This window comes from Grus americana, chromosome 14, assembly GCF_028858705.1.
Source record: "Grus americana isolate bGruAme1 chromosome 14, bGruAme1.mat, whole genome shotgun sequence".
Lineage (NCBI taxonomy): Eukaryota > Metazoa > Chordata > Aves > Gruiformes > Gruidae > Grus > Grus americana.
This window is the reverse complement of record NC_072865.1, coordinates 2,171,346-2,194,850: the sequence shown is the minus strand read 5'-3', so window position 1 is coordinate 2,194,850 and position 23,505 is coordinate 2,171,346. Positions and strand designations below refer to the sequence as shown.

The window sequence follows — 23,505 nt, the reverse complement described above, 5'->3', positions numbered from 1 at the left end:
TTTTTTTAGGTCTCAGTAGATCACCATTACTTTTTTTATTAAGGATGAACAACTCCTCATTGGATTAACTGGCTCCGAGTATGGCTTTAAGTCCTCAGTGGATTGGTGTTGTGCGGGAAACTTCCCTATACGTATTTGCATAAGCAAATGGCACGGGCCATACGTACTTCTGTGAGCTGGGGGTTAAAGCCTCCTCGCTGGAGAAGTGGAATTTCCTTTCCCAAGGTGACCGACCTTCCTTCCTCCGCGGGTCGGCACGGCGGGACGGGCCGTGCTGCTCCTGGGAAAGCTCTGGCTGGGACCCTCAGCTCCGCCGTCCGGCCAGCCCTCGTGCGGGCATCGACCGGTGGCAGAAGGAAGGGGAAAATGTCTGCCCCGTACTTTTGGGAAAACAAAGGGTGAGATAATGCCCTGGCACGAGATCGGGTTCCCGTCGCATGGGAACTCCCAGCGTGTTGTTTGAGGACTGATTTAATAACAGAAACATGCTGAATCCTGCCGGCTGCTGTAAGCCTCGAACTGCGGGTACTCGGGCAGCGTTTCACACTCAAATGTCAGGGGTTTATACACCACCAAAATCTGCTGATCTAATTTACTGCGTGAAGAGGTCACGCACAAGTTGGTGTGCGCTTGTGTTTATTTTTTTTCCTGTGATATAATACTGAATCATTTGAAAGCAAAGGATTTTTTCTCAGTACCGCTGTAAGGTGTCGAACTGTTGTAACCTTTTGCGTGAAATCCTTTATATATCTCTTATATAAATCAGTATCTTTAGTAAGTGAGCTTCAATAATCCTGGTATATGAAAGAGGAAAAAACAATCTTAGGATAAAGGGGAAAAAAATGGGAATGGAAACTTCAAAATGGTGTTTTCATCTGTTCAGGTAGCTCGGATAGTTTGTTCTCCTCAAAGGTAAATAGGAGCTGTGCTGAAATACTAACTGTGGGTTGATTTGGGACACAACAGAAAATGCTGCAGGATAAAGAGCTAACACAAATATATACCGTGTTATTTTATTTGATAACATCAGTTTCAGTGATGACTCTGTTAACACAGGTAAGAAAACTGCCTGCCTGTGTACTCAGAAATAGCGAGTGTTTGTTTGGAAGCGGACGTGTAGTTCCGTGTTTCTGCTCTTATCCATCGGGGAAAAATAACTTATCCCGTTTTGGTTTTCCTTGTGGCTCACTTGAAATGAAATAATTGCTCTTTGCAGTCACTTATGTGACCTGCTGGAGTGTGAGCGTGCAGAGAGACCCGTCCCTGAGTGGCTGGATGCTGGGTGCCGGGGTGGGGGGTGCTGGGTGGGGATGCTCCCTGTGGTCCCCAGGCTCCTTGCAGCCAGCCAAGCGGCACAGGACAGGCTGGCTGCCAGCACAGCGGGTGAAGGGGATGGGGCGAGGGCAGGGAGTGGTTGCCGAAAGAGATGTTCGGATAACGCACGCTGAGCACGTAATATTTCTGAGGTCTTAAGCTTAGCTTGGTGGCAGCGATGCTTTTTTTTTTTTTTTTTTTTTTTCCCCCTCTCGATTAGCTGCTGGTAGTGGTTATGGAAAGAAAATTAGAAAGTGTGATGCGGTAACACCTGAAAATGCAACAATTCCCCGACTGGGAGGAGAGAGAGACAGTAAGCTGGAAAGGATGAAATCAGGACGTTGCCTGTTAGTGCTAAGCTCGCTAGGTTTGTTCCTTAATCCAAACACCAGATGGTGAGAAATGTGATTTAACGTTAAACGGTGGCTCGGTCAGGTGGCACTGAAATGGGATCAGCACTAAGAGGAGGGGGAGCAGGCGGGAGGCCGGGGTGCATACTTGTGGTGATGGTTTTGGGTGTTTTCCCTCGGTAGTGGATGTTCTTTTCTATCGGGGGGGTGGGGGGTGGTGCGGCTGATCCAACACACCCAGCAGCCCGTGCACGGCGGGGCAGCTTGAGGCCGAGCACTGGCAGGCGCATCACCCTGATGCCTGCACCGAGCGGTGCTTTTCTGGGCTGGAAAGGGGTCTCTGGACATTGGGAAGGAAGCAGAGAGAAAATCCCTCCCAGGGTTTAGACTTGTTGAGCTTAGCCAGAGAGTCACCTGGCAGGGGGGCACCGCCGCCGCTGCCGGACAGCGGAGGAAACGTCGAGGCTCTTCTGCCTTTGTTGTCCAGGGTTATTGTATTGCAAACGTACCCTGAGGTTTCACGGATGTTTAATTTCTGTTAATGGTCGTAAGGTTTTCCTGTATGGATGAAAGTTAAATACTATTTATAGGATACACAGAAATTCTTTTATGCTTAGGCTTCTTCACCCCATCTAATTTCTTCTAAAATTACTTACCATGAATATTAGTCCTGTTCACGTGCGAAGCTGTGGCTGAGGTTGTCGTAGGACTGTGAGAGCTGGAGACACTCACACCAAGCCTGAGCCTTAATACGAGTTTGTTAGGTTACTGCAACGCAGTAGTTACTCTCCCGTCTAAATGTATTTACGTGTCCTGTGCAGAAGGGCTTTGTCTGCAGAGCTTTGCCCGAAGGTGTTTTGGAAATGCAGCCGGTATATCCTGTGCCCTCCAGTTCAGCAGAGCATATGATCCCTGGCTGTCTTGCCTTTTTTATGAAAGTGTTAATAAAAACAATACATTTGTACAAAGCCCTCCTCTGTCTGCTCGTTAAACACCCCCTTGCCCCCCTGATATTAAAAACATGCCCTCTGCACTGGAGCAGGCAAGATAAATGGAAACACATTTTAATCATTCTTGCCGGTCTCGGGTAACTTTTTTCCATTGCCGTGGATTTTTAAGAGACCGCTGGGGAGCCAGGTAGCTTAAGGGATGAGGTCGTGGCGTTGCAGCTCAAGTCCCTCTTGAGCCCTTTAAGTCGCACGAGGGCTGTGGCTTCTCCCGGGGGGTGAAGCTGTTCGCCGAGCCGCTGGGCGCCGGTGGCCATCAGCGTGACCACGCCGAGGTGGAAAGGTGTTCGCTGCTTGAGAAGGGTCTGTGTAGCTTAATTCTCTCTAATTGTGAGGCATCGTCCCTGGGTTAGACGTATGCTGTGCTCAAGCTATATGTTACGCAGTGCAGAATGTGTGCGTGTGCAAATATAGACCTAGAATATTTTCCTAGCTTACCCTAAAAACACTTTTTGAAATAATACTTCATTTTACATCACAGAGCTTCTTCTCACGAGCGCGTTCCTTCAGAAAGGGGTGGATGTCTTCCTCCTGGAAGTTAAGATATTCCCAACCATCATTTACACGTTATTTAGAAACTTCCCTGTCCATGCAAATATGTTTCGGATAACTCTTGTCAAGGTTGCAATAACCCTGTCAAAAGCGACAAATCATTTCAAGTTAGTAGGAAATGTTCAGCTTTTACCTCTCTGGTGCCATCACTCCGGATCCGGCGCGCTCGGCGGGGTGAGCCGCAGCCTGGCACCCCCCGGGGCGAGGGCAGTGGGTGCTTTCGGTCAGGCCCCAGCTCCTGGAGTCGCGTGTTTACGGAATTACTCCTGAAAAACAAAGCCAGGCTGCGGTGTGTAAAGGGGCGTGTGCTTTGCCCGTGGAAATGGGGTTTTGTGGTTGGAAATTCGCACTGGTGGGAGATGGTGGGCTTGACCTCAGCCCGCTCCCTGCCATAACAACAGTTAAATAGAAAGCAGTGGAGGCTCTCGTGTAACGCTTTTGCTCGCAGGGGTTTTGGCAGAAATGGCAGAACGCGATACAGAAATAAGCGCTTTAAAACGAGCCTGACCGCCGGGTCTGAGGCCACGAAGCTGAGCGCGCCTTAGCAATGCTCGCAGGGGCTGTGTCTCTGCCCGCCTGGACGTGACCCATGGGTGTTTTTCAGCATGTCCAAGACTCGGCACGAGGCCGTGGGGCTCGTTTTGAGCCTCTGTCCCGAGATCTCGCCCGCTGTGCGCTGACAGCCCTGGCTTCTCGGGGTACAGGGGGTCCTGGGGCCGTGGGCGGGCTGAGTCGTGTTCCACGTGAACGTCGTCTGTGGCCTTTTAACTAAAAGACCATCTGATTTTAAGGGTTTGGCCTCTTACTTAGATCTGAAAAATGAATTTGGTGTTTAGCTGATGACTGTGAAAGGGGTGTAGTAAGAAGAACGTGATGGATAAAGTTTTTCTTCAGACCGTGGTATACACTGAAAGAGGAACTTGGCAGAATATTTGAAATCCATCTCAGAAAATAACCCACACGCGCCGTTCATCCAGCTTCAGCAAACTACACCCAACCTCTTTCTCTTATCTGTTAATCTTCTGAGCAGAGCTAAATAGTGGGATCGTACTTACTAGAGCTTTTTAAAGTTAGACTGAAGTCTGCTTAGTCTGTACAACCGGCATCTCAGTGGGACATCTGAGCTGTGCTCTGTGTGTAGCTTTTAAAATTTATCCTTTTCCCCCAGCTTTGGGGACAGCCTTTGACATAAGGGTTCACCACTGGACTTCCTTCGAGGCAGTGAGCTGGAGAATCAATCCCGCTTCTGCCGACACCGGCCAGTGTAAATCTGTTATTTGCATTCAAATGAAAACAGTGTCGTCCATCCCACGTAGCTTCTCTGCGGGTTAATAATATGATTTCCATTTCTGGGACTTTTGAACCAGTTTATCAGAGACAAAGCACTGTTTTGCTGTTGAAAAGCTGGGGGAGGCGAGGAAGGGATTGCTCTATTGCAGTTGTCTTCTGTGCAGAGGTTGAATTTCAGTCTCGGGGGTGTCGGGATATGCCAGGATATGTCTTGGTGTCGGGATATGCTAGGATAGCTTTTCAGACTTAATTGCTTGTCACGCTCACAAGAAAGAGGACTTGCAGCAATGAAAGCAGTAAAATTTCACCCACAAAAAACCAGGTGAGGTCAGAATCAGGTCATCAAAGTCTGACTGGGTCAGACGAAAAGGCAACCACAGGCAGAAATAACACCTTTGCTTTAAAACAATAAATCCTTGCCCCTATCCTATCCTTTTCTCTTGCTGCCGGCTCTGAGCTAGTCCCGTTCCCTGGGCAGCGGTGCCAAGCACCCGTTGGAGAAGCCAGGGAGTCCATCACCAGGCTGTCTGGGCGTTGGACAGCAGGCACGGCGGGGACAGGTCTCAAACTGCTGCTCAGCCTTGCAGGAGCCGTGATGGGTTCGCTCTAAGCCGACCTTCCCTCGCATGTGGCTGTGGGGCAGGTGGGCTCCTGATAACGACAGTGGTGACACACAAACGGTACAGCGCTCTTGCCCTCTTCTCTTCCATGGTGGAAGCTGAGGGACCGATGCCAGGGACGCGTCTTTTGGCCACATGTTGCAGAGAGGGTTGGAGAAGCGCTGGCCGGCTCTCTGCAGCCGGGCTCCGATACCAGGGCGAGGGAGAGAAAAGTCAAACGCCGGTGAGGAGCTGGAGCTCTCGGGCTCGTCCTGCCGCTGCGGGAGGACGGACACAAGCAAGCGAGCGTGCTCACAAGAGGCACCTCTTCCAGATGACCCCGTGGCTAAGGGATGCTTTGACCTCCTGGTGCACAAATAACTGTGCTCGAGTCCCTAATTCAGCATTTTGGCAGCAAACGTCTAGCTGACGCTGGCCGTGTTCTGGTTTTAAGAAGAGAGTGGATCCGTACATCAAACGGAACACTGCTTTCGGCTGAGCCGAGCTGTTAGTGACCTTCAGCTCTGTTTAAGTCTGATGCAGCGCGTGTTTATAAGGCAGAGCAGGACCGGCTCCCCTGCGCTCGGCAAAACAAACATCTGCAGGCGATCCCCAGTGCAGCTGGGAGCCAGAGCTGCTGCTGGTCCCGTCCCCGTGCATCTTCTCCCACCGCTGGCAAGGGCCTTCAGGGTGGCTTTGGGGCTCGGGGGTGTAATTTCGGAGGCACGTTGGGCGCTGTGCTGGGGGGTCTGCTCCCGAGGAAGGTTTCTCGGCTATGCCAAAGCTGCCGTTGCTCGAAGCTCGTCCAAATCGGGCCGCGGGGGTAGGTGCTGATGCAAAAATCGTGGGAGCCAGCGTTGGCCTCTCAAATTGGCAATCTTCGGTTTTAATCTCTGATAGTCCGGAAAATTAGATTAATTATTTTGTTTGGTTCTCTGGCCTTTTAAGGGTCTAATTTAAAAGACTGTGAAGTGAATGAACTTTAAATGCTTTGGATCAGAACATGAAGTCTGATGTTCTCTAAAGCTGTGTCTAAAACCTGTGGTCTCTGGAGCTAAAGACTTGTATTTTAAAAAGTCTGGAAGGACAAAAATAGGGCATTTTGCCAAAAGCCAAAAAAAAAAAAAAATATCTCCCCCCCGCCCCCAAGAATAAGAGGACTTGAGGCAGCAAAATGGTCAAAACCTTAGGAAAGTAAGGTTGGATGTGTTTCACCAAAGCGTATCAGAATACAAATGCGAGTTCCCAAAACTCTTAAGAAATCGCGTCTGGTGTAGCATGTTCTCTGCGAAGGGCAGTTAAGTCCTGCAGCTCCGCAGAGCGCGGCCCTGCAGAGCACGGCTGGTACCGAGAGCGGCCGAGGCGGCGAGCACAGGGGACTCCTGCTTGCCAGGAGATGGGTTAGATTTAAATCCGTGAGTTAAACTGTTCCCAGCTTTGAAGCCCAATGATGTTCCTGTTAAGTAGGCTGTTGGAACGGCGTGCTCACCTTGGTGTATTTTTAAAATCTGGAGAAATTTTTGCTTTTTGTTGACTCCACAAAAGGTGGTTTCAAAATATGATAAACTCTCTCCTAAAGAGCAAGGGACTGAGACTAATTTTCAAAACCTTTCTAAATTCCCGTTTGGCCACATTTTTCCTACTTACGGGAATGCTTCTTTTAGCAGTGATTAGCTTGATAGAAATATTTAATTTTTGAGTTTTCTGTCCTGTTACAGGTTGGACTAAAAAGCCTCAGGGACAAAAGTGTCTCAATTCAGCTACTCCGGCAGAGTCAGGGCACAACTGTAACGACCCCGCAAAGCCTATCTTCATACTCGTTACCATGCGTTAGCTCTGCGTGGTGAAGCCACAGAGTATCTCTGTATTTCTGCTGAAATCTTCAACTTGCTTCTTTTAATGCTCCCCTATATGTTTCCTGAAATTGGAAACGATATGTCCTGTGAAAAGCATTTGAGCTTCGTTACTTTGCTGATTGTGCACATTGCTCCGCTGGCTGCGTCCAGGCTTCATGCTGTAGCTAAATGAAATACCTTTGGTTGATATAGGGGAAAAGACATTTGCGAATAAGCAGACATGGAACAGAGGGACTTGCTAGAAATTGAATAAGTGCTTGTAGAAGAAGGAAGGAAAAAAGCTCTCCCTCTTTCTGGCTCTTTGAGGAATTCCCAGGATTAAATCCAAGCAACCTGTCATTCAGCATCTTTTCCTTAAATATGAAAGGAAAATCGTTCCTTTCGTGCTCTCGATGCTGCGTTGTGTGGTGGGGACAAAAGCCAGGCATCCAAAAAGCAGTTAAATTTCTCTTTTCTCCTATCTTAATAAGCAGTGGCACCCAGGAATGTGCTTGAGACTCTGCACGCAGGGCGATGCCGCTCGGTGCAAGCAAAGTTGGCGGCATCTGGCTGTTGGTGCCTGAGGGTCAGTGGAAAGAGGCGCAGCCACCAACCCGACGTGCCTCGTCGGCGCTTATATCCTTACGGCAGCTCGGGGCGAGGCGCTGCTCGCTGCCAACGCTGCTCCTACCACAGCCGTGGACGTACGGCTGCCCCGGCTCCCTGCACCTCCTGCCAGGAGAAACATTCCCGGTACGCCATGTCGCGTCTTCCTTCTGCTGGGAGTAGTTCCTCGGGATATAAACGCTGTATCGGTAAGGGCAGCCCGCACCTGTACGTGATAAGGCATGGGTTGTGTTCATGCAGTGCTGATAAATGCATCTGGAGGAGGAGGTGTTTTGACGAGGCCGTGCAAGGGCTGGCCAAGGCAGGAGCTTGCTTTGCTGCAGGTCATCTTTGTTTGTTTGCTGTGGTTCATTCTCCTCCAAATAATCCCCTTTCCTCTGCTCATCCCTTCCCCCGTGGGGAGGGACAGGCTGGGGGTCTCCAGCAAGGTGGTGACCAGAGAAGGTCGGTCTGGCTGCACATCGCGCTGCCCTCCTGTACTGCAGCCGCACGCAAAACCACCCCAAACCCCACCTGCTCCCGGGAGCTGGGACTTCAAACAGCTCCTTTCTAGCTCTGCTTCTTGTTTATCTGGTGTGGGACAGCTGCGTGAGTCGTGTCCGCCAGGAGCGGGGAGGTCCAGGCTCCAGGAGCTCCAAACGCTGCATGTCAGGAGGTTGGTTACGCTTCGGAATTGATGGTCCTAGAAGGCAAGCGTGAGAAAACAGACTGAGAGTTTCTGTTTCATAGGCTAAAAGAGTTCTCCTCGGTGAAACTTTGCAGGCCAGCTCTTAGGGAAGGGTTTGCAAACCCTCTTAATTTAAGAGAGGCCATAAAAAGCAGGAAGAAAAGCCAGCAGAGAAAAGCAAATTAGGTCCCGAAGGGGGGAAATTTTTTCTGATCTTGAATTTGAGAACTGGAAAGAAATCCATCTGGTTCTAGGTTTCTGAGAACGAATGCATGAGTGTTTTGCACAATGCGAAGCCTTGCAGAGAGGTCTCCTGGGAAAAGACTGAAACAGCCTTTGAGATGAGAAAAAGGAGACTGAGCACAGTCCCAAGAACAGCTTTTTGTGGAACAGCAAAGTTGTGTAGCAGAGAAACTGAGAGCGACAAGAAAGGCAAAGACCGGTGTGCTCTCGGAGGGGTAAATTCTTTGTGTCTTTCCCACAAAGCCATTAGCTGCCCTTGACACGAAGCACAGCTCTCCAAAGCCCGCAGACAACTTGGTGGAAAAGGCTGAGGGACATCCATTGCTTCAGCTCCATGGTCTTGGTCTGGTAGGTGTTGGGGGAGCGGGAGTGCTCCGGTGTCCGTCGGGAGGAGCCCGTTGATCCCTGTGGATGCTGCTGGGTCACCTGTGGCTTCAAAACATGGCTGAGCAGACTCACGGCGAGCTGCCACCACCACCACGAGCGTCCTCCTCCCCCAGGGACGGGGAGCCGGTGGCAGCTCAGCAGTGCAGGGAGGGCTCTGAAATGCCCCGTTTCCATCACCGGGCTTTTATGCCTTTTGGAGAGCGCCCAAGCAGCAAGTTTTAGCTTTACAGCACCGTTCGCTCTTGATGTACAAATTGCCGAGCTTAACGGGACCGAGCGGCCAATGCTTTACAAGCTACCTCGGGTTAAAGCAAGTCCGTGGAGATGATGGTCTCTGGGCCCTGCGATGGAGGAGGTTTTCATCGCAGAAACAGCCGCCAGCCCCGTGCTCCCCGGCGAAGAGCCTGGGTGTCCCGGGAACGGGGGAGCCCACGGGGCGAGAGGGCAGAAGAGCAGAGGACCCTGCCCTGTCCCCTGCAGGCAGAGGCTCCAGCTGCCGCTTCCCTCGGACCAAGTGTGCATCTGGCCCCCGATGCACAGGTAATTAACGATAATGGCTTTTTAAAAGCATAACTCCGTAGCTCCCAATGGCCTGCCAGCCAGCACGGGCCATTGCTTTTTTTTTTCCCCCCTGAAATATTTATGATACTTCTTTTCCTCTCTGTGTCACAGTTGAAAGTGTTTTCTTTATTTCCCTTGAAATAATAATGTAAATCTGGGAATTGCAAACCCGTAGCCTGGTTATAATTTTTTTTAAAAGAATAGAAATTGGGGAGCAGTTAAAATTATATTATCCCTGGCAGTGAAATTCCTTTTTTAACAGATAATTTGAAGTTATTACGTTGGAAGCAGCTTTCCCCACATGTGTGTGCATGCACGGTGTGGAAGGAGCAGAGCCGAGGGGGCTCAGGGTGGCTGCCGGGGCTTTCGAGGCGGTGGAAGTGCCAGGAGCTTGCCGGAGTCTGCAGTTTTTCAGCTGGTGGCACCAAAAAAAAAAAACCCCAACCCCTCAAAGGCACCATCTTGTAGTTCTTAATTGAGCCTGGTTTTTATCAATGGGAGTTTTGCCTTGGAAAGAACTGAAGGATTGGGCTTTCAAGATCTTTTTCTAGCAGGATCTGTTTTTTATTTCTCTTAGCTGTTCATTTTTACAAGGCTTGGGAGCACCAGTGTTTTCTGCTATGCACCAGTGATAGACATTTGTTTCCAATTAGTATTTATTGGATTATTTTAGTCAAAAGTAAGCTTTGTATTAGAGCTCCGCAATATGCATTTTGTTATTTGTTCACAGGATGGTGTTTTCTTTTTCTGCTTGGTTTTGTATCAGCTTCGGTCTACTGAAAAGCTGGTGCAAGGCAGCGTCGTTGGGGATCTGCCCCGAAACGGAGTAAACCAGATTAAACAGATTACCGCCTCTTACACCAAGCATCTATCTCTTCCATCGGTACGGGCACGTTTCTGACTCGCATGGCTGGAAACTGCGGCAGCCGGCACGTGTCCTTAGGCTGTGCCCGGCTTTCTGCCGCTTTTCCCGCGAGCTGGAACGAGCCCCTCTCTGGGGAAGGGGGTGCTGGTCGCTCCCCGGGCTGGGTGAAGCGGGCAAAGCCTGGCTCAGGCGGCTTGTGGCGAGATTAGCGGTAGGTACTGTTGGATTTATGGGTGTGCGCGGGGCCGGCTTTGGAAAAACACATAGGTAATGTTTTCTGTAGCTAAAATAATATGGAAAACTTGTGTTTTAATGGCATCTGAGTTCCTGACTTGAGGTCATGTGACAAAAAGATTTCCGTAGTTTGCTTTGGGATTTTAAAAGCAAATGAAAACACGAACACCAAGCTAAACCCTTGACCAGTGCGTTTCTCACACTGTAAATGACCGATCTGATTTTGGGAGAAAACCTCCCAAAACAAACACAGGTCGTTGTGGACGAGGGTAGCCACAAGTAAGTGAAAATACCAGTATTTTCTTCGGGTCTTGCCCAACCTGTACGTGTAGCTGCAGAGCTTGAGTTTTATCATGATTTCCTAATGTAAATCAGTGGTTGCCCTGAAGTCAGGAGAGCGATAAGCGCTCTCGGAGTGATGTAACGCAAAATGAGAAGCAGACTCGCAGGCTTTTTTTTTTTATGTGGAAATAACAAATATGCTTTTACAGGAGAATAAATGCAGAATGCTTGGTAGTGGCTCACCGTGGAGAAACAGGCACGTTCATTTGGTTGGAGACGAAGGAAAGCTGCAGAGATTCAGCAAGATTTAACTGCAGGTCAAGCCAGAGTTTTCCTTTTCCTGCTGCATATCTCTGTTTTCCATAGTACATATAAAATATTATTACTGCAAACCGCACGTCCCAACGCAGCCTCTCCATGTGTATCGCACTAAGAACTATAAATCTCAGGGGGTTTTCTGCTTTTTCTTCTTTTCCAGGACAACGGGCCTGCCCAGAGCAGGAGACCGATGCCTCACGGGGCCGGCGGCAGCCCCATGGACAAGCAGCAGATGCTGAACGTGCAGCACCACCACCCGACCCGGCTCTACACCAACAGCGGCTCCGAGTCGGCTCTGCCGGGCCAGCTGAGCGGGCTGCACATCGCTCCCGCCCAGAGGTAGGACGAGAGCGCGGCTCACGCTCTGGGTCCCGCTGCCGTTCATGCAAACTCGGTTTTGGGGGTGCACATTGAGGCTCCGGTGCTCCCGGAGCTCCAGGGATGCGGGGGTCAGCTCCTGCTCTGTGAGTCCAGGGTAGATGGGAGAAAAGGAGAAAAAAAAAAAAAAAAAAAGCTGGAGACTTCAAATTCTGAACAAAACGGCCACGTGTATGTATGTGGCAACTGCAACACTGAATTGAAGCTTGTGATGCTGAAGCGATGCTCAACCATTTATCTCGGCGAAGGTGCTGGTTTTCCAGATCCACCAAGATCCTTCTGTTGCCAGCAGGGATGGGTAGATTTCCAGCATCAGATCCAGTCCCCAGGCCGGGATTAACACCCGGGAGTGGCACGGGTGGTTGTTAGTATCTTTGGTTTTCAACGTGTATATTCAAGGCAGGATGGAGGGGTTTGTCCTCCTCGGAGTCGGGATCGCACCACCACGGACCCAGGAGCAAACACTTGGCCTTGGGAGCTGGAGGTATCCACAGAGAAAATTAACCCCAGTAAACTGGGATGTTTATAAATGTAAGATCTGCTTCATGCAGCTGTCTGGGAAGGCTGGGAAATAAATAATGCTCATAGGAAAGAAAAAAGTTTTTGTGTAGCCAAGAACGGTTTGGGTGGATAACTCGGACTTTGAGACAGGCCAGGTTGCGGACTGTGGACAGCGATGCTTTCACACGGCTTACGCCGCTGCTGATTTATGCTCCTCCAGACTGGCAAAATATTCTGCAAGAAAGTAATGTCTGTATCAAATACAAAGAGCAAAGAGAGTTTCTTTTCAGTTCAGGAACTCTGTGCCTGCTCAAATTCATATTTCAGTGACGCTGCGAGCCAGCTTATTCCCTGTGCTGCTCCAGGAAAGTTAATGAAGTTGGAAAGAAGAGAACCGCACAAAAAAAATACAAGAACAAAGTCTGACGGCGTCTGCGTGTGAGCCAAGAGCAGGGAGATCAGCTTGGGTGTTTGAGCAGAACTGGGTCAGAAGTGCATTCTCTTTGAATTTGTGCTTGATCAGGCTGGACTGGTCAAAACCTGCCCTTTTTCACTGAAAATGTGGGAATTGATGTACGAGAGGGCTGTAGCAGGGCGGACAGGCGCTCGGGGCACACGGGGAGGGTTCAGGCTGGCCAGGAGTTGTGGGATGGGTCCTGAGCTGCCTGGGCAGCCCTGATCCCCGGCAGCGGCACTTTTGCCCTTCTGTCGCAGCCGCGGGAGAAGTCAGCGCTGCTCTGCCCCGCCAGCCACTGGGAATACCGGGAGGGTCACTCCCAGAAAACAGAGCTTTGGCTTTTCTTTGAAAGTGCATTTTTTTTTTTCCTTTGTTTGAAAGTGATTTTTTATCCTTTTTTTTTTTTTTTTTTTAAAGCGGCCATGAATATAATGCTGGTGCAGAAAATGAGTCAGATGATGGCTAAAATATGTTAAGCTGTCTGGTGGGGTTCAGGGCTCTTGCTGGTTTTATTGGGTTTCTAATGACCTTGATGACCTTCTCCTTAAAAAGGGAAAGGAGCCCCTTCCCACGAAGCTGTGCTGTGCTCTGGGGCCTCAGCAAAGCACAACAGCACTTGAATTGTCTCCGCTCAGCAGGACGCTTAAACATGTACCCGAAATATTTTTGATTCCAAACTACGCTTTTCATGTTTTGATGTATTGAATGAACTGGAATAATGGTTTAAATTACTGTTTGTGGTCTGTCGTACCCCAATCACGCTGCACACGGACAAGGAGCAGCTTCAGGTCTGGATGCTGAAGGTCAGCGCATGGTTGGGGGGAAATCACGGGGCTGCTCTCGGTGCTGAGCAGCCCGTGGGGTGGTTTTCTCATTAAAGCTGTGGGCTGTGTCTGGCAAATGGATCTCTTAATGCAGCCACCTACAGAAACGCTAACTTCAAGAGGCGTTTGGGGATGGGAAGGAGATTTGCTGCCGTGCCCACGCCTGGCCGCAGCACCCGCTTTCCCCGTGCCGGGTGCCCTAACAGTGGTCCGAGGGGTGGCTGGATCCCCTGGCCGTACATAATTAATGAAATGCATTGTTTTACCCAGGTTTTTTTTTTTTTTCAATAAATCCCATGTGTGGCAGAGCAGTTTACGGTGCTTGTCAGCAGCCGCCCTCTTCCCCGAAGGCGGCTGGTAGCTGGGCCAGCCCTAGCTGTGCTGCTCAAGGGGAGTGGAACAGGGCAGGAGTCTAACGATGGCTGTTCCTGGGACAGGGGGACCCCTGGGAACACAAAGGTGCTAATTGAATCTGCGGGAGGTTTCAGTACCTCCCTGATGAGCTGATGATTGCTCTTTATATCTGACTTGAGCCTTTCTTGCTTTTCTTTTTTAAAAAAGCCTCGACCCCTTGAAGTCTCTCCCCCGGAACAGAAATGGGATTGATGTGGAGTCGGATGTCTACAAGATGCTTCAGGATTATGACAAGCCCGTGTCAGAGCCTAAGCAGTCTGGATCCTTCCGGTACTTGCAGGGCATGTTGGAGGCTGGCGAGAACGGTAAGGAGGTTCCAGCACGTGAGTCCCCTACGCCTCCCCACGACGGGGGCTGCGGCGCTGCGGGGCCCGCACCGTCATTCGGTCCCCCTGCACCCCGTTCCACGGCCACGCAGCCACCGGGTTGCTGTTGCAGGCTTAACCTCCTTCTCCTTCCCTAGCTGAGGTCCAGAAGCTTGAACAGCCTCTAACGGACCCGTCTGCGACGGGGCGGGTTTGCAAACTCTTCTGCTCTGTCGTTTTTAGCGCACGTCACCCTGGTGCTGAGGCAGCTCAGCACAATGCGGGAGGGTCCAACCCTGCGAGGGGAAACACCCGACGGCAGGTTTCAAATCAGGGTTTCCGATGCTCAGGTCAGCATCTGGGGGCTTCCCAAATTTTGTGGCTGACTTGAGCATCGTGTGAAAGTTGGGTTTACAAACAGCCTCTGCGTGGCAGCTGTTTTCCTGAGGTGGTTTATGACGTGTAATGGCCTAAAGCGGTCGTGTAAGATCACCGGTGGAGAACTGCGGGCCCGTTTAAGTAACTGGCATTCGCATAAGGATGTGGGATGGTCCTCGGCAACGCAGAGACAGAGATCAGGAGCTCTTGGCTCACTTCTCAGGTGTGTCGCAGCTTCCTGCCCGTGTCGTTAGTGCAGGAAGGAGCCAACTCTGAGCATTAAGTAATAAGATCCCCAAACTATACATTTCAGCTTCTTTTTATTTGCCTTTCAACCTTAAGTCCGTTGGGGCTTTCATGTTCAAACTTTCAGGCTTCACTTTACAATCATTAGGGCAAGACTCTTCATTCCGCTTCCTTCCAAGAGCCTCGTATTCCGATCATGTGAATCCAGGAACTTAGTTTTTGTGGGAAGATACCAACTGCTGCAAATCTCATTATGAAGCTGCGAGAGGCAGCGAGTCAGGCTGTTGCACTTCAGTTTCTGCGTACATAAAAGGATGGAGAAGGATGTTCTTTGACTAGAAGGTTATTGCTTCTTGCTTCACAAGAAGCAGCACGATCGCAGGTAACTTCTGAGCATCGAGATAACTTCTGAGCATCGAGAGTTTCTACCAGTTGTAGTTTTCTCAGTGGTACTTAGGCATGTCCACAAAGCATGAGATGGGATCAGCATTGGGACTACTGGGTGTAAATATTTACAGCCCCTTCAAGGCTGGCAGGAAAACTGATGTTAATTACAAGTTCCAGATGTACCTTCAGGTCCCTCACCGAGAGCAAGCACGAGCAGCTTCCTGGTGAGGTGCCTGCTGCACCCCCAGGTCTCCTCGTTAGGAAGAAGCAAATAGGGAGTGACTGTGTTAATCCCAATTAATAACGCTGCTGCCTTCCTCCCTTCTCTGTGCCAGGGAAAGGGAACAAAATTGAAGCTTTTCCGATTTGCTGCTGCCTCTCCTTGCGTCCCGCGGCCCTGGGGTGGGAGAAACCCAGCGCTGCCCTTCGGGAGGAAGGGAGAAGGAAAAGGATGTGGGCTGGGGGAAGGGGAGAGCACAGAGGTGCCAGGACCCTGGGACCGTCCCAGCCAGTCCTGCGTGTCTGCTCGCCCCGGCAGTGTCTCAGCACCAGCCCGTCGCTGATGCAGCACCACGTGTTGGGAGCCTGGGGCTGAGACGCTGCTGGTGGGTACCAGCGTCAGGCTGGAGCGGTCGGTCACCTCCCGGGGCTCTGCCACCGACCCTTTCCCTCTCGGCTGGGCTGTGCAGTGGGCAGAGGGGACGTGCGGCTGGCTGCAGGCACGGTCTTGCTCATGCCTCGGTGGTTACGGTGCTGGAAGTGTTTATTTCATGAGGGATGAGAAATTAAGTGCAAAGCATCTCTCCTGGCATAAAGCTCTGCGATGTTTCAGCACAGTTGAAATCCCCATGAGTGTTCCTGCTAGGTTGTTTTACAGCTTCCACCCCTGCGCCTTTTTCCTTAAGCCTAAAATTACACGTTTGTGCCTGAGCCCGCTGTGCGTTGTCCTTTTAAAGTCAAGATCTCCTCTCCTGAGGAGCCGGGTGTCTCAGGCAACGACCTGTTTTATACAGAAGGTGTTTCTACTGGAAGCCGTATTTTCTTCAGCGTCGCCAGCCCCGTCCCGCGCCTGTAAGGAGCTTCGTGCTGAGGATCCGGTGGTGGCGGGAGGAATCACGGCAGCCGCCTCCGCGGGCGCCCTTGGCAGGGGAAGGATGAGCGCCGCAGCCGCGGATGGCGATGGTTAAGACTGTGGAGTTGAAGCATCTCGCTGCTTTGCCAAGGACCATAAATTACAGTGAGACTGTGGGCTGGTAAATAGAAGGAAATGATCCATCGTTTGGGAAGGTGGGAAGCAGCCCTCTCTGCAGGGCTCGTTTTGCTGTAAAATCGCTTTCCCCCCGTTTTTAAGCAGCTTATCCAAGCGCTCTGTCTGAGAGACAGCGACAGCTTAACTGTTAAATACTGGCAGATGAGCGTGTCTGGTCCTCGCACACCGTACCTCACGCTGGGGGAAGCCAACAGCTTGAGCAGTTGTTTTGGTTTGTTCCCAGCAAGGCAGCGGAAGGATTCGACCGGCGAGCTTGGCTGGGGCTGGCCGAGCGCTCGCAGGACCCCTGGGGTGGAGCAGCCCCGGTCCACTCCTGGGCAGGCACTCGCACGTATTGAGGCTCTCGGCATCTCCAAACACTGTGTTATACCTTGGGAAAGTGGGGTTTGGTGGGAAATGAGTCCTTTTGGATTTACTCGCTTGGCTGGAACTGTTGGCAGCGTTGGTGTCTGGATCAGGGCCACGGCTGGAGACGGGGGTCTGCTGTGCGAGGGTGCCTGCCCGTCCCGAGGGTCACCCCAGGGGGTCGGCGTCGGGCTGCTCCCTCCTCCCCAGCCGAGCCCAGGACAGCGGGCGCTCCCGAGACGTGCCGGTCGGGGGAGCGGGGGTCTCTCCGTGGAAGGAAGCTCTGCCGAGCAATGCACCTCAAAACGTACCGTGAACCTGCACGGGACCAGTGAGCGACCACCAGCAATGATGCACCAGTTCCAGGTACTAACAATTCCCTTTAGGAAAGGCAGAGACGTTCCTGGAGCCGTGGGGGGCACTTCAGAGCAAAATCCAACTGGAAGTTTCCAAAACGGCGCAGTGCATACGAACACCTGGGGCAGAAAGTGCCTGGGCCCCTCCTGAGACCTCCTGGGCATCGTGGGCTTTAAGCACGTGTTCAGGCTTGACCCTGGGCTGAAACACCCTGGAAGCTCAGGGAGCATGGGAAGCCCAAACGCTGACGAATGGCTTTATTCATCCAAGAGCTCCTCTGCTTTTTTTGCTGAGCTGTATCAGCTGATGGAGTAAAATATATTGTCCTTTTTCATGAGCTTTTCCTTTCTATCACCTTAGGCCATCGCAGAGGAGCCACAGATCAATGCGTACCCAAAAGAGAAGCTCGCCCTGGCTGGTTGTGAGCTGTGAAAAACCATGCGGGGAATGCTGGAGGCTTTTCAGCGTCCCAGTGGTTGGCAGTCTGTGGTGTTTGAAGTGTGAGGGCAGATGATAGATGATCTGTAGGGAGGCGGGCTGCAACACTGAAAACTTCGCCACGATGTTGTTCGTAGGCACAAATCTTTCATTGCTTCCTTTCCCGTAGTTGGACCTTTGCGAAAGGAGAGTTGGTGCCCCAGAAGACCTTATCTTCTATCGCAATGTTTTGGTTTAGATTAGATTATTTTTTATTAAATGATTGTTCTAAGAAGAAAAATGTGTGTAATTCTATTATCGTTTATTTTAATTTGCCTAATTTCCCAAAAAGCTTTCATCTTTATCTCCTTGACTGGTGGTGGATCTACCAAGTGCACCCGAGACGTTGGTGTGATAGAACCTCTTGTTTCTGGAGCTTTTTTGAGATGTTTGCTATTTATCTTTCTTAACTCGCTAAATAGCATTGCAGCCACGTTCACCTCTAATCTCTAGAACAAGACTGCTTTGCCTTTTGACGCGGTGTACGTATGCTGAGCTGGTGCTATCACAACACGTGGATAGATCGTCTGCTGACACAACCAAGGGCTTCTGCCACCATCCGTGGGTCGTTAGGGTCAGCACAGTGTCCTGCGGTCATCTGCAAACCCACCCGCCGTGTGACTCCTGAGGTCGTTGATCTCACTATTTGCTTTTTAATTCCTTCCAAGCAAGTTGCAGGTTCTGTTGTGACAGGCAGAGATTCATCTGACTCTTTAAGGAGGGGGAAAAAAAAAAAAAAAAAGAAAAAATAAAAGCCCTGAGAGGACAAATTTTCAGTCTGTGTCTGTTTAAAATTCTTGGCAGGTGAAAAACTCGACAAACTGAGCAACCCCCGAAACATCAAGTCCCCAGTGTCAAAGCTCGGCGGTGCCATGTCCGGGCTGCAGATGCTCCCCGAGTGCACGCGCTGCGGGAACGGGATCGTGTGAGTGTCGCGTCTCGCCGGAGCCCCCGGTTCGGTGGGGACGGTAACGCAGGGACGCGGCTGGGTCGGGTCCTGCCAGGCATGCGGGTTACAATTTATAGCAGAATACCTCGAATCCCTTTCTGGTTTTTGCTAACGGTATATAAACCTGGAATTGAGGAATACGGTTTGGATTGCCCCTTTTAAGGGAATCTTGCAGCAAAACGGGGATGATTCATGGGATGGTTTCTGCCCTGCTTATCGTAGTAACTGCCCAGGGACTATGAATAGCGCCGGCAGCGCTCGCACTCTTTCGCTGCCTTACAGAGGGAGAAGAGGGTCAAGTAGAAGAGGTCTGCAGATTATTTTTGTTTGTTGCAGAGTTACTCTCCAACAGATGGACGTTGGGTCTGATTTCAGAGAATATGGGCGTTTTTCTGCTTCATCGTGTTGTAAATTATGTTCTGCTGTAATTTACGTTCTGCTCAAGCCAGATTTGCTGGCTTAGAGTCCTCTGCTCTGCAAATGTCTGTAACCGTGTTCTTGCTGGTGCTCTGAGCTGAGGTCTCCGCTCCAAAAGCCGCGGTGCCTGCGCACACGCAGCCCCGGCCCTGCCAGCGGCATGTGGAAGCTGCTGGTTCCCGATGTTCAGATCCGGGCTGAGCGTAGATATTTGAGGCTCAGCTTTGCATCGAGCCGTGGAGCGGTGCCGCAGGGGGGGTGCGGATAAACGGGAACGGAGCATCCCTTCCCGCGGAGCTGCACCTTGGGTGGGCTGAGATGTCGGGATGGGCACCCACGATAACACCCTTACATGCCCCCGCGTGCCGCTTTCCTTCACTTACGCCGTTTCACTCGAGGCGGCAGGAAAAGCCGTTTCTGCTCCCTGTTTCCCCATCTCACCCGAGCTCTCCCCATCTCTCGCCAGGGGCACGATCGTCAAAGCTCGGGACAAGCTCTACCACCCCGAGTGCTTCATGTGCGACGACTGCGGCCTCAACCTGAAGCAGAGAGGGTATTTCTTCATCGAAGAGCAGCTGTACTGCGAGACGCACGCGAAGGAGAGGGTTAAGCCCCCCGAGGGATATGACGTGGTGGCTGTTTATCCAAATGCTAAGGTTGAACTCGTCTAAACTCGGGCTGTGCTCCGGAGAGGTCGGGCGGCCGTGCGCCCACCCACGTCCTCCCCGCCGGCTGCGCAATGTGGCTGTAATCAACCCCGATTACCAAAGCCCAAGTTAAAATGCCTTTTCCTAGATAAAACCGTTTACACTTGGGATCTCCGGGGGATGGTGTTGAAAGCATACCAACAGGTTTTTCCCTTCTTTTTGACACTCTGCTTTTTGGGTTGCTGTGTTGGGTTATTAGTCTGTGCCATAACCTTACCCAAGATCTGTGTAAATATTGATTAATTCTCTATTTTGTTTCGCATAAAACCAGTATTCCTTTTTTTTGGTTTTTTTGCCCCTCTCTTCTTCTGAAAAAGCAAGGAAGATGTTTTAAAAGCTCAAAGAAAGTAAGGCACTTTAACAAAAGAAGCTGACTCCTATATCCTGACCTTAATCTCCCGCCCTCCGGCTGCCCCCGTGGTTAAAAACCGACCCCCTGAGGAGTCTGGGACGTGGTACTGGTGGGTTGGGGTCCCCGGCTCAGCCCCATCCCAGCAGATGTGCCGAAGAAAAGTGGTCTCTTAAAACAGTAATTGCTGTGAAATTCCCTGGATCAGGGCACTGCAGTTTGAGGCTGACACGGACCGATCCATGTTCCCCGAGAGATCTCCACCCTGAGCATGCAACGAGGCTTTTTTTCTTCCTCCTTTCACTCCGAACTCAGTTGTTCTGTCATCTAATCCCCCGAGCAGCACCTTTTAAAGGACACTGAAACAGCACGGAGCCCGCCTCAGCTATTCCCACCTCCCACCCCAAGGCTGTCCTTGCTTTGGTCATTCTGACTCTTCCCCAGCTTTTGCAATATTTTTGTAGTCCTTTATTTCTAGATCCCCGTTCTGCTGCCATCTGGGTCTGCCTCGCAGCGGGGCCGGGGGGCGGTGGTGTGTGATAAAATCCCCCCAGGCACTTGGGAAGTCACTGGAGCAGCGGTGAGGCCAGCTGTGAGCCCCGGGGTCAGGTTCATCCCTGTATCCCCAGGCAGTGCTTTTAGCCAGGTCCATCGTCCATTTTATTTGACAGGGGAAAAGTTTTTGAGGATCCTGGGATGTTGCTTTGTTGGAGAAATGTGGGTTGGTTTGTTTGGGTTTTTTTCATGTTAGTGTTTGGAGGAGAGAGAATTTAGTCACCCAGCTGCCGGGTGCCACCGTGGGTGGTGGTAGGAGCCGTGTGTTTGGTACCATGAGCTTTGTTCCGCTCTGCGACAGCCTCCTTCCTCCTCCTCACTTGAGAGAGGGAGGAGGTAAGGGAGAAAAAGAAATGTCTGTGCTCGCTTCCCCTTCCTGGAAAAGGAAAATAAGAGATGTGGTGATGGCCGAAGCACTCCTTCCCCTTCTGGCTCCCCATAGCGGGGGCTGAGAACTCTGGGACTGGGGGAAGGTTGGGAGCAGTACCCAGTCGGGGCTGGGCACGCAATTTCTTCCTCCAGGTTCTGCGTCCCAGAGGGAATAAGGATTTTAGGGTGTTACATGGCTGCATTTAGGCCTTTCCGTGTGGTGTCTTGTAGGGATTGAAGCAGCTCCTTCCCCGTGTCCGGCAGCCTCCTGGCAGGGCTGGGTGCCCGAGCGCGCATCCCGGCTGGGTACCGCCTCGCAGCCGGAGGGATGCTGGCCCTGCGCCTTCTGCTGGCACCAGAACTTCCACCTCCCCCTCCTTCTGCCATCAGGATTTTTAATTGTTAAAGTATAAGAAACACATGGAAACTTTTATCACAGTGCTGAGCCTAGTTTTTCTTGTATTTACATAGCCTTGCTTGGTAGGTTGGATCACCTGAAGGGAAATACTTTGGACAACTGTAAATGATGAGGAGACTAACAATAATCAGGTGGGAAGTGTTACTGCCCTTGGTTACAGGCCTCAGCTTGGAGCTCGTTGGTTTGCCACTGCCAGAAACATTTGTTCTGAATTCCTCCAGTAACCTGGGCCCAGCTCCGGTGCCCGTAGCTCTGAAGGTCAGGCGTCACCCAAACCCAGGACTGATTGCAGCTCGGCTGAGCAATGGAAAACTCATGACACGAATGGCCCCGCGGCTGCCCGCTGGGGCTGTGTGTCGCTCTCTGCAGCTCTTGTCCCCTGCTCGACTCCAGCTGCGTGGCCGCTGCGTCCTGGGGGGATGCCGGGCATCTTGCAGCCCTGGCACAGGGAACACCTTGAAAATGAGGGCAACGAAACAATGAATGAATTTCCAACACCAAACCGAGCGGGCTGCTGGCGGGGCATCCGTGGTGGTCTGTCCTGGTTGCTGGACCAGTACAGCACTGGGAGCACTGGGCCACGGGGCTTTTCTTTTAATTTGAAACCAAGTTCCCACAAATGAATTTTTCCACGCAGTTGTCTCGTGATAACCTTTCTTAGGAGCAATCAACTCATTTGATCCCCCCACGGAGCTTGGAGCTGGAGCCGCCTCGCACAACCCCATCCCAGGGCACGGTGATGCCTGGCTACGGGCCGCCTCATTCACATTATGTGGGGTCTGGGGGGGCCGCGAGCGAGCCTCCCCGTGTCGCTGGGTAATGCTATTTAACTCTGTAAAACGTGGGTAGGGAGCCGTTTGTATGAAATACAAAATAAAATTGTATTGTTGGTTTTATGTCTTGTGTTGCGTAGCTTGGCCTTTGCCTGGCCCCCGGCTGGGTCTGTCCCGTGGCCGTACCCGTATGCGCGGGGGTCCCTCGGCATCCGGTAAGGGGGATGCTGCATAAACTTTAAAAAGCATTTTGAAGAGGGCACTGTGCGTTGAGACCCCTGTTTGAGGTTTGGCCTGTGTTTCGGGGGTTGCCGTTGGGTTTGGTTTTTTTTTTTCTTTTTACCTCGCGAGCCCTGCCTGGGACCCCACATCCCGTGGGGCGCAGAGGGGGGGAGGACCCTCGTGTCTCTGCCCGATACGTGGATGCCCCCAGGTGCCTGGCTCCTCTCCACCACTGTGACCCAGCTCATCCTGCGATGGTCCAGAGCTTCACCCCATCTGCCCATGCATACGGGCAATGGAGTCGCTAGCAGCGTTTGGATTTGTTAGTTATTATTTATTAGCAGCCAGTTAGGTTTATTAGCAGCGGTTAACTGGCCACGGTGCTGCTCCAAGGGTGGGTGCTTCTCCCACCCGATGGCCCAGCCTCTTGCTGGGCTGGGGATGTCACCTGCCCCGTCACCACGGGAGGGATCCGAGCAGCACCCAGGCTGGAAAACACCCTTCTCCCCACGGATGATGTAAACCATGGTACAGCTATGAGCAAACCGCTCCTGAAAATCCCCTTGCTGGCTGCAGCACTGCTCCGGATCATTCCCTATAAGCTGGCACGGGGAGCCCGCAGCTGCCGTACGGGGGCACAGCCGGTGCCAAAAGCCCTGTCCCACCCCATCATTGCAGCCCTCGAACCACGGAAACCCGCGGGTGGTAGGAGCAGGGGTGATTGGGAGGGCGAGCACGTTCCCTGGGGTTTAGCAGCTATGGGATGTTATGCAGCTCGATCTCGATAGCTCTGGTTTTAATCGTTGATTGGCATTCAGTTCCCTGGCATGTGGGAAGGCCAGAAGTGATGTGAGTGAAGTGCCTCCAAGAGATATTTAATCTAAAAGGTTTTCTTTGGAAAGTGTTCATATATGGAAATGGTTGCTTGTATGTGCCTAAAATATTTAAAAAGACAAAGCCTCTGAGGATCCGCATGTGGCCCGGAAGATTTTCATATAGTTTGGGTCCGTGTAACTCCATGTCTAATTAGTGAACATATTCAAATAATTAACATGCTTATGACTCTCCAATTAGTGATTTTCTGTTCACGTATGCATTCAGGGGTATGTTGGATGTATTTATACGTCGTAGCCCGTGAGACCCCAGCCCCTCTGCCCTGGGCCAGTGCTGCTGTGAGGTTTCAGCCCCAGGGCTGAGCTCTGCGCGGCGATCCCCAGTGTGAGACCGAAGAGGGGGACACAGGGTGCTGGAGCAGCCCCGGGGCCCCTCCGAGACC

General features: G+C 51.5%; 1 protein-coding gene across 1 annotated transcript in view; it reads left to right on the top strand.

Moving 5' to 3' along the window:
* Nucleotides 1-22,130, top strand: part of PDLIM4 (PDZ and LIM domain 4) — a 52,285-nt gene extending 30,155 nt beyond the window's left edge. Inside the window, exons 4-7 of the mRNA XM_054841198.1 lie at nucleotides 11,292-11,470; nucleotides 13,853-14,010; nucleotides 18,275-18,395; nucleotides 19,303-22,130. Coding sequence (XP_054697173.1) covers nucleotides 11,292-11,470; nucleotides 13,853-14,010; nucleotides 18,275-18,395; nucleotides 19,303-19,507 — 663 coding nt within the window. The 3' untranslated portion in view covers nucleotides 19,508-22,130. The remainder of the gene's footprint in view (nucleotides 1-11,291; nucleotides 11,471-13,852; nucleotides 14,011-18,274; nucleotides 18,396-19,302) is intronic.
* The last annotated feature ends 1,375 nt before the right edge of the window (nucleotides 22,131-23,505 follow it).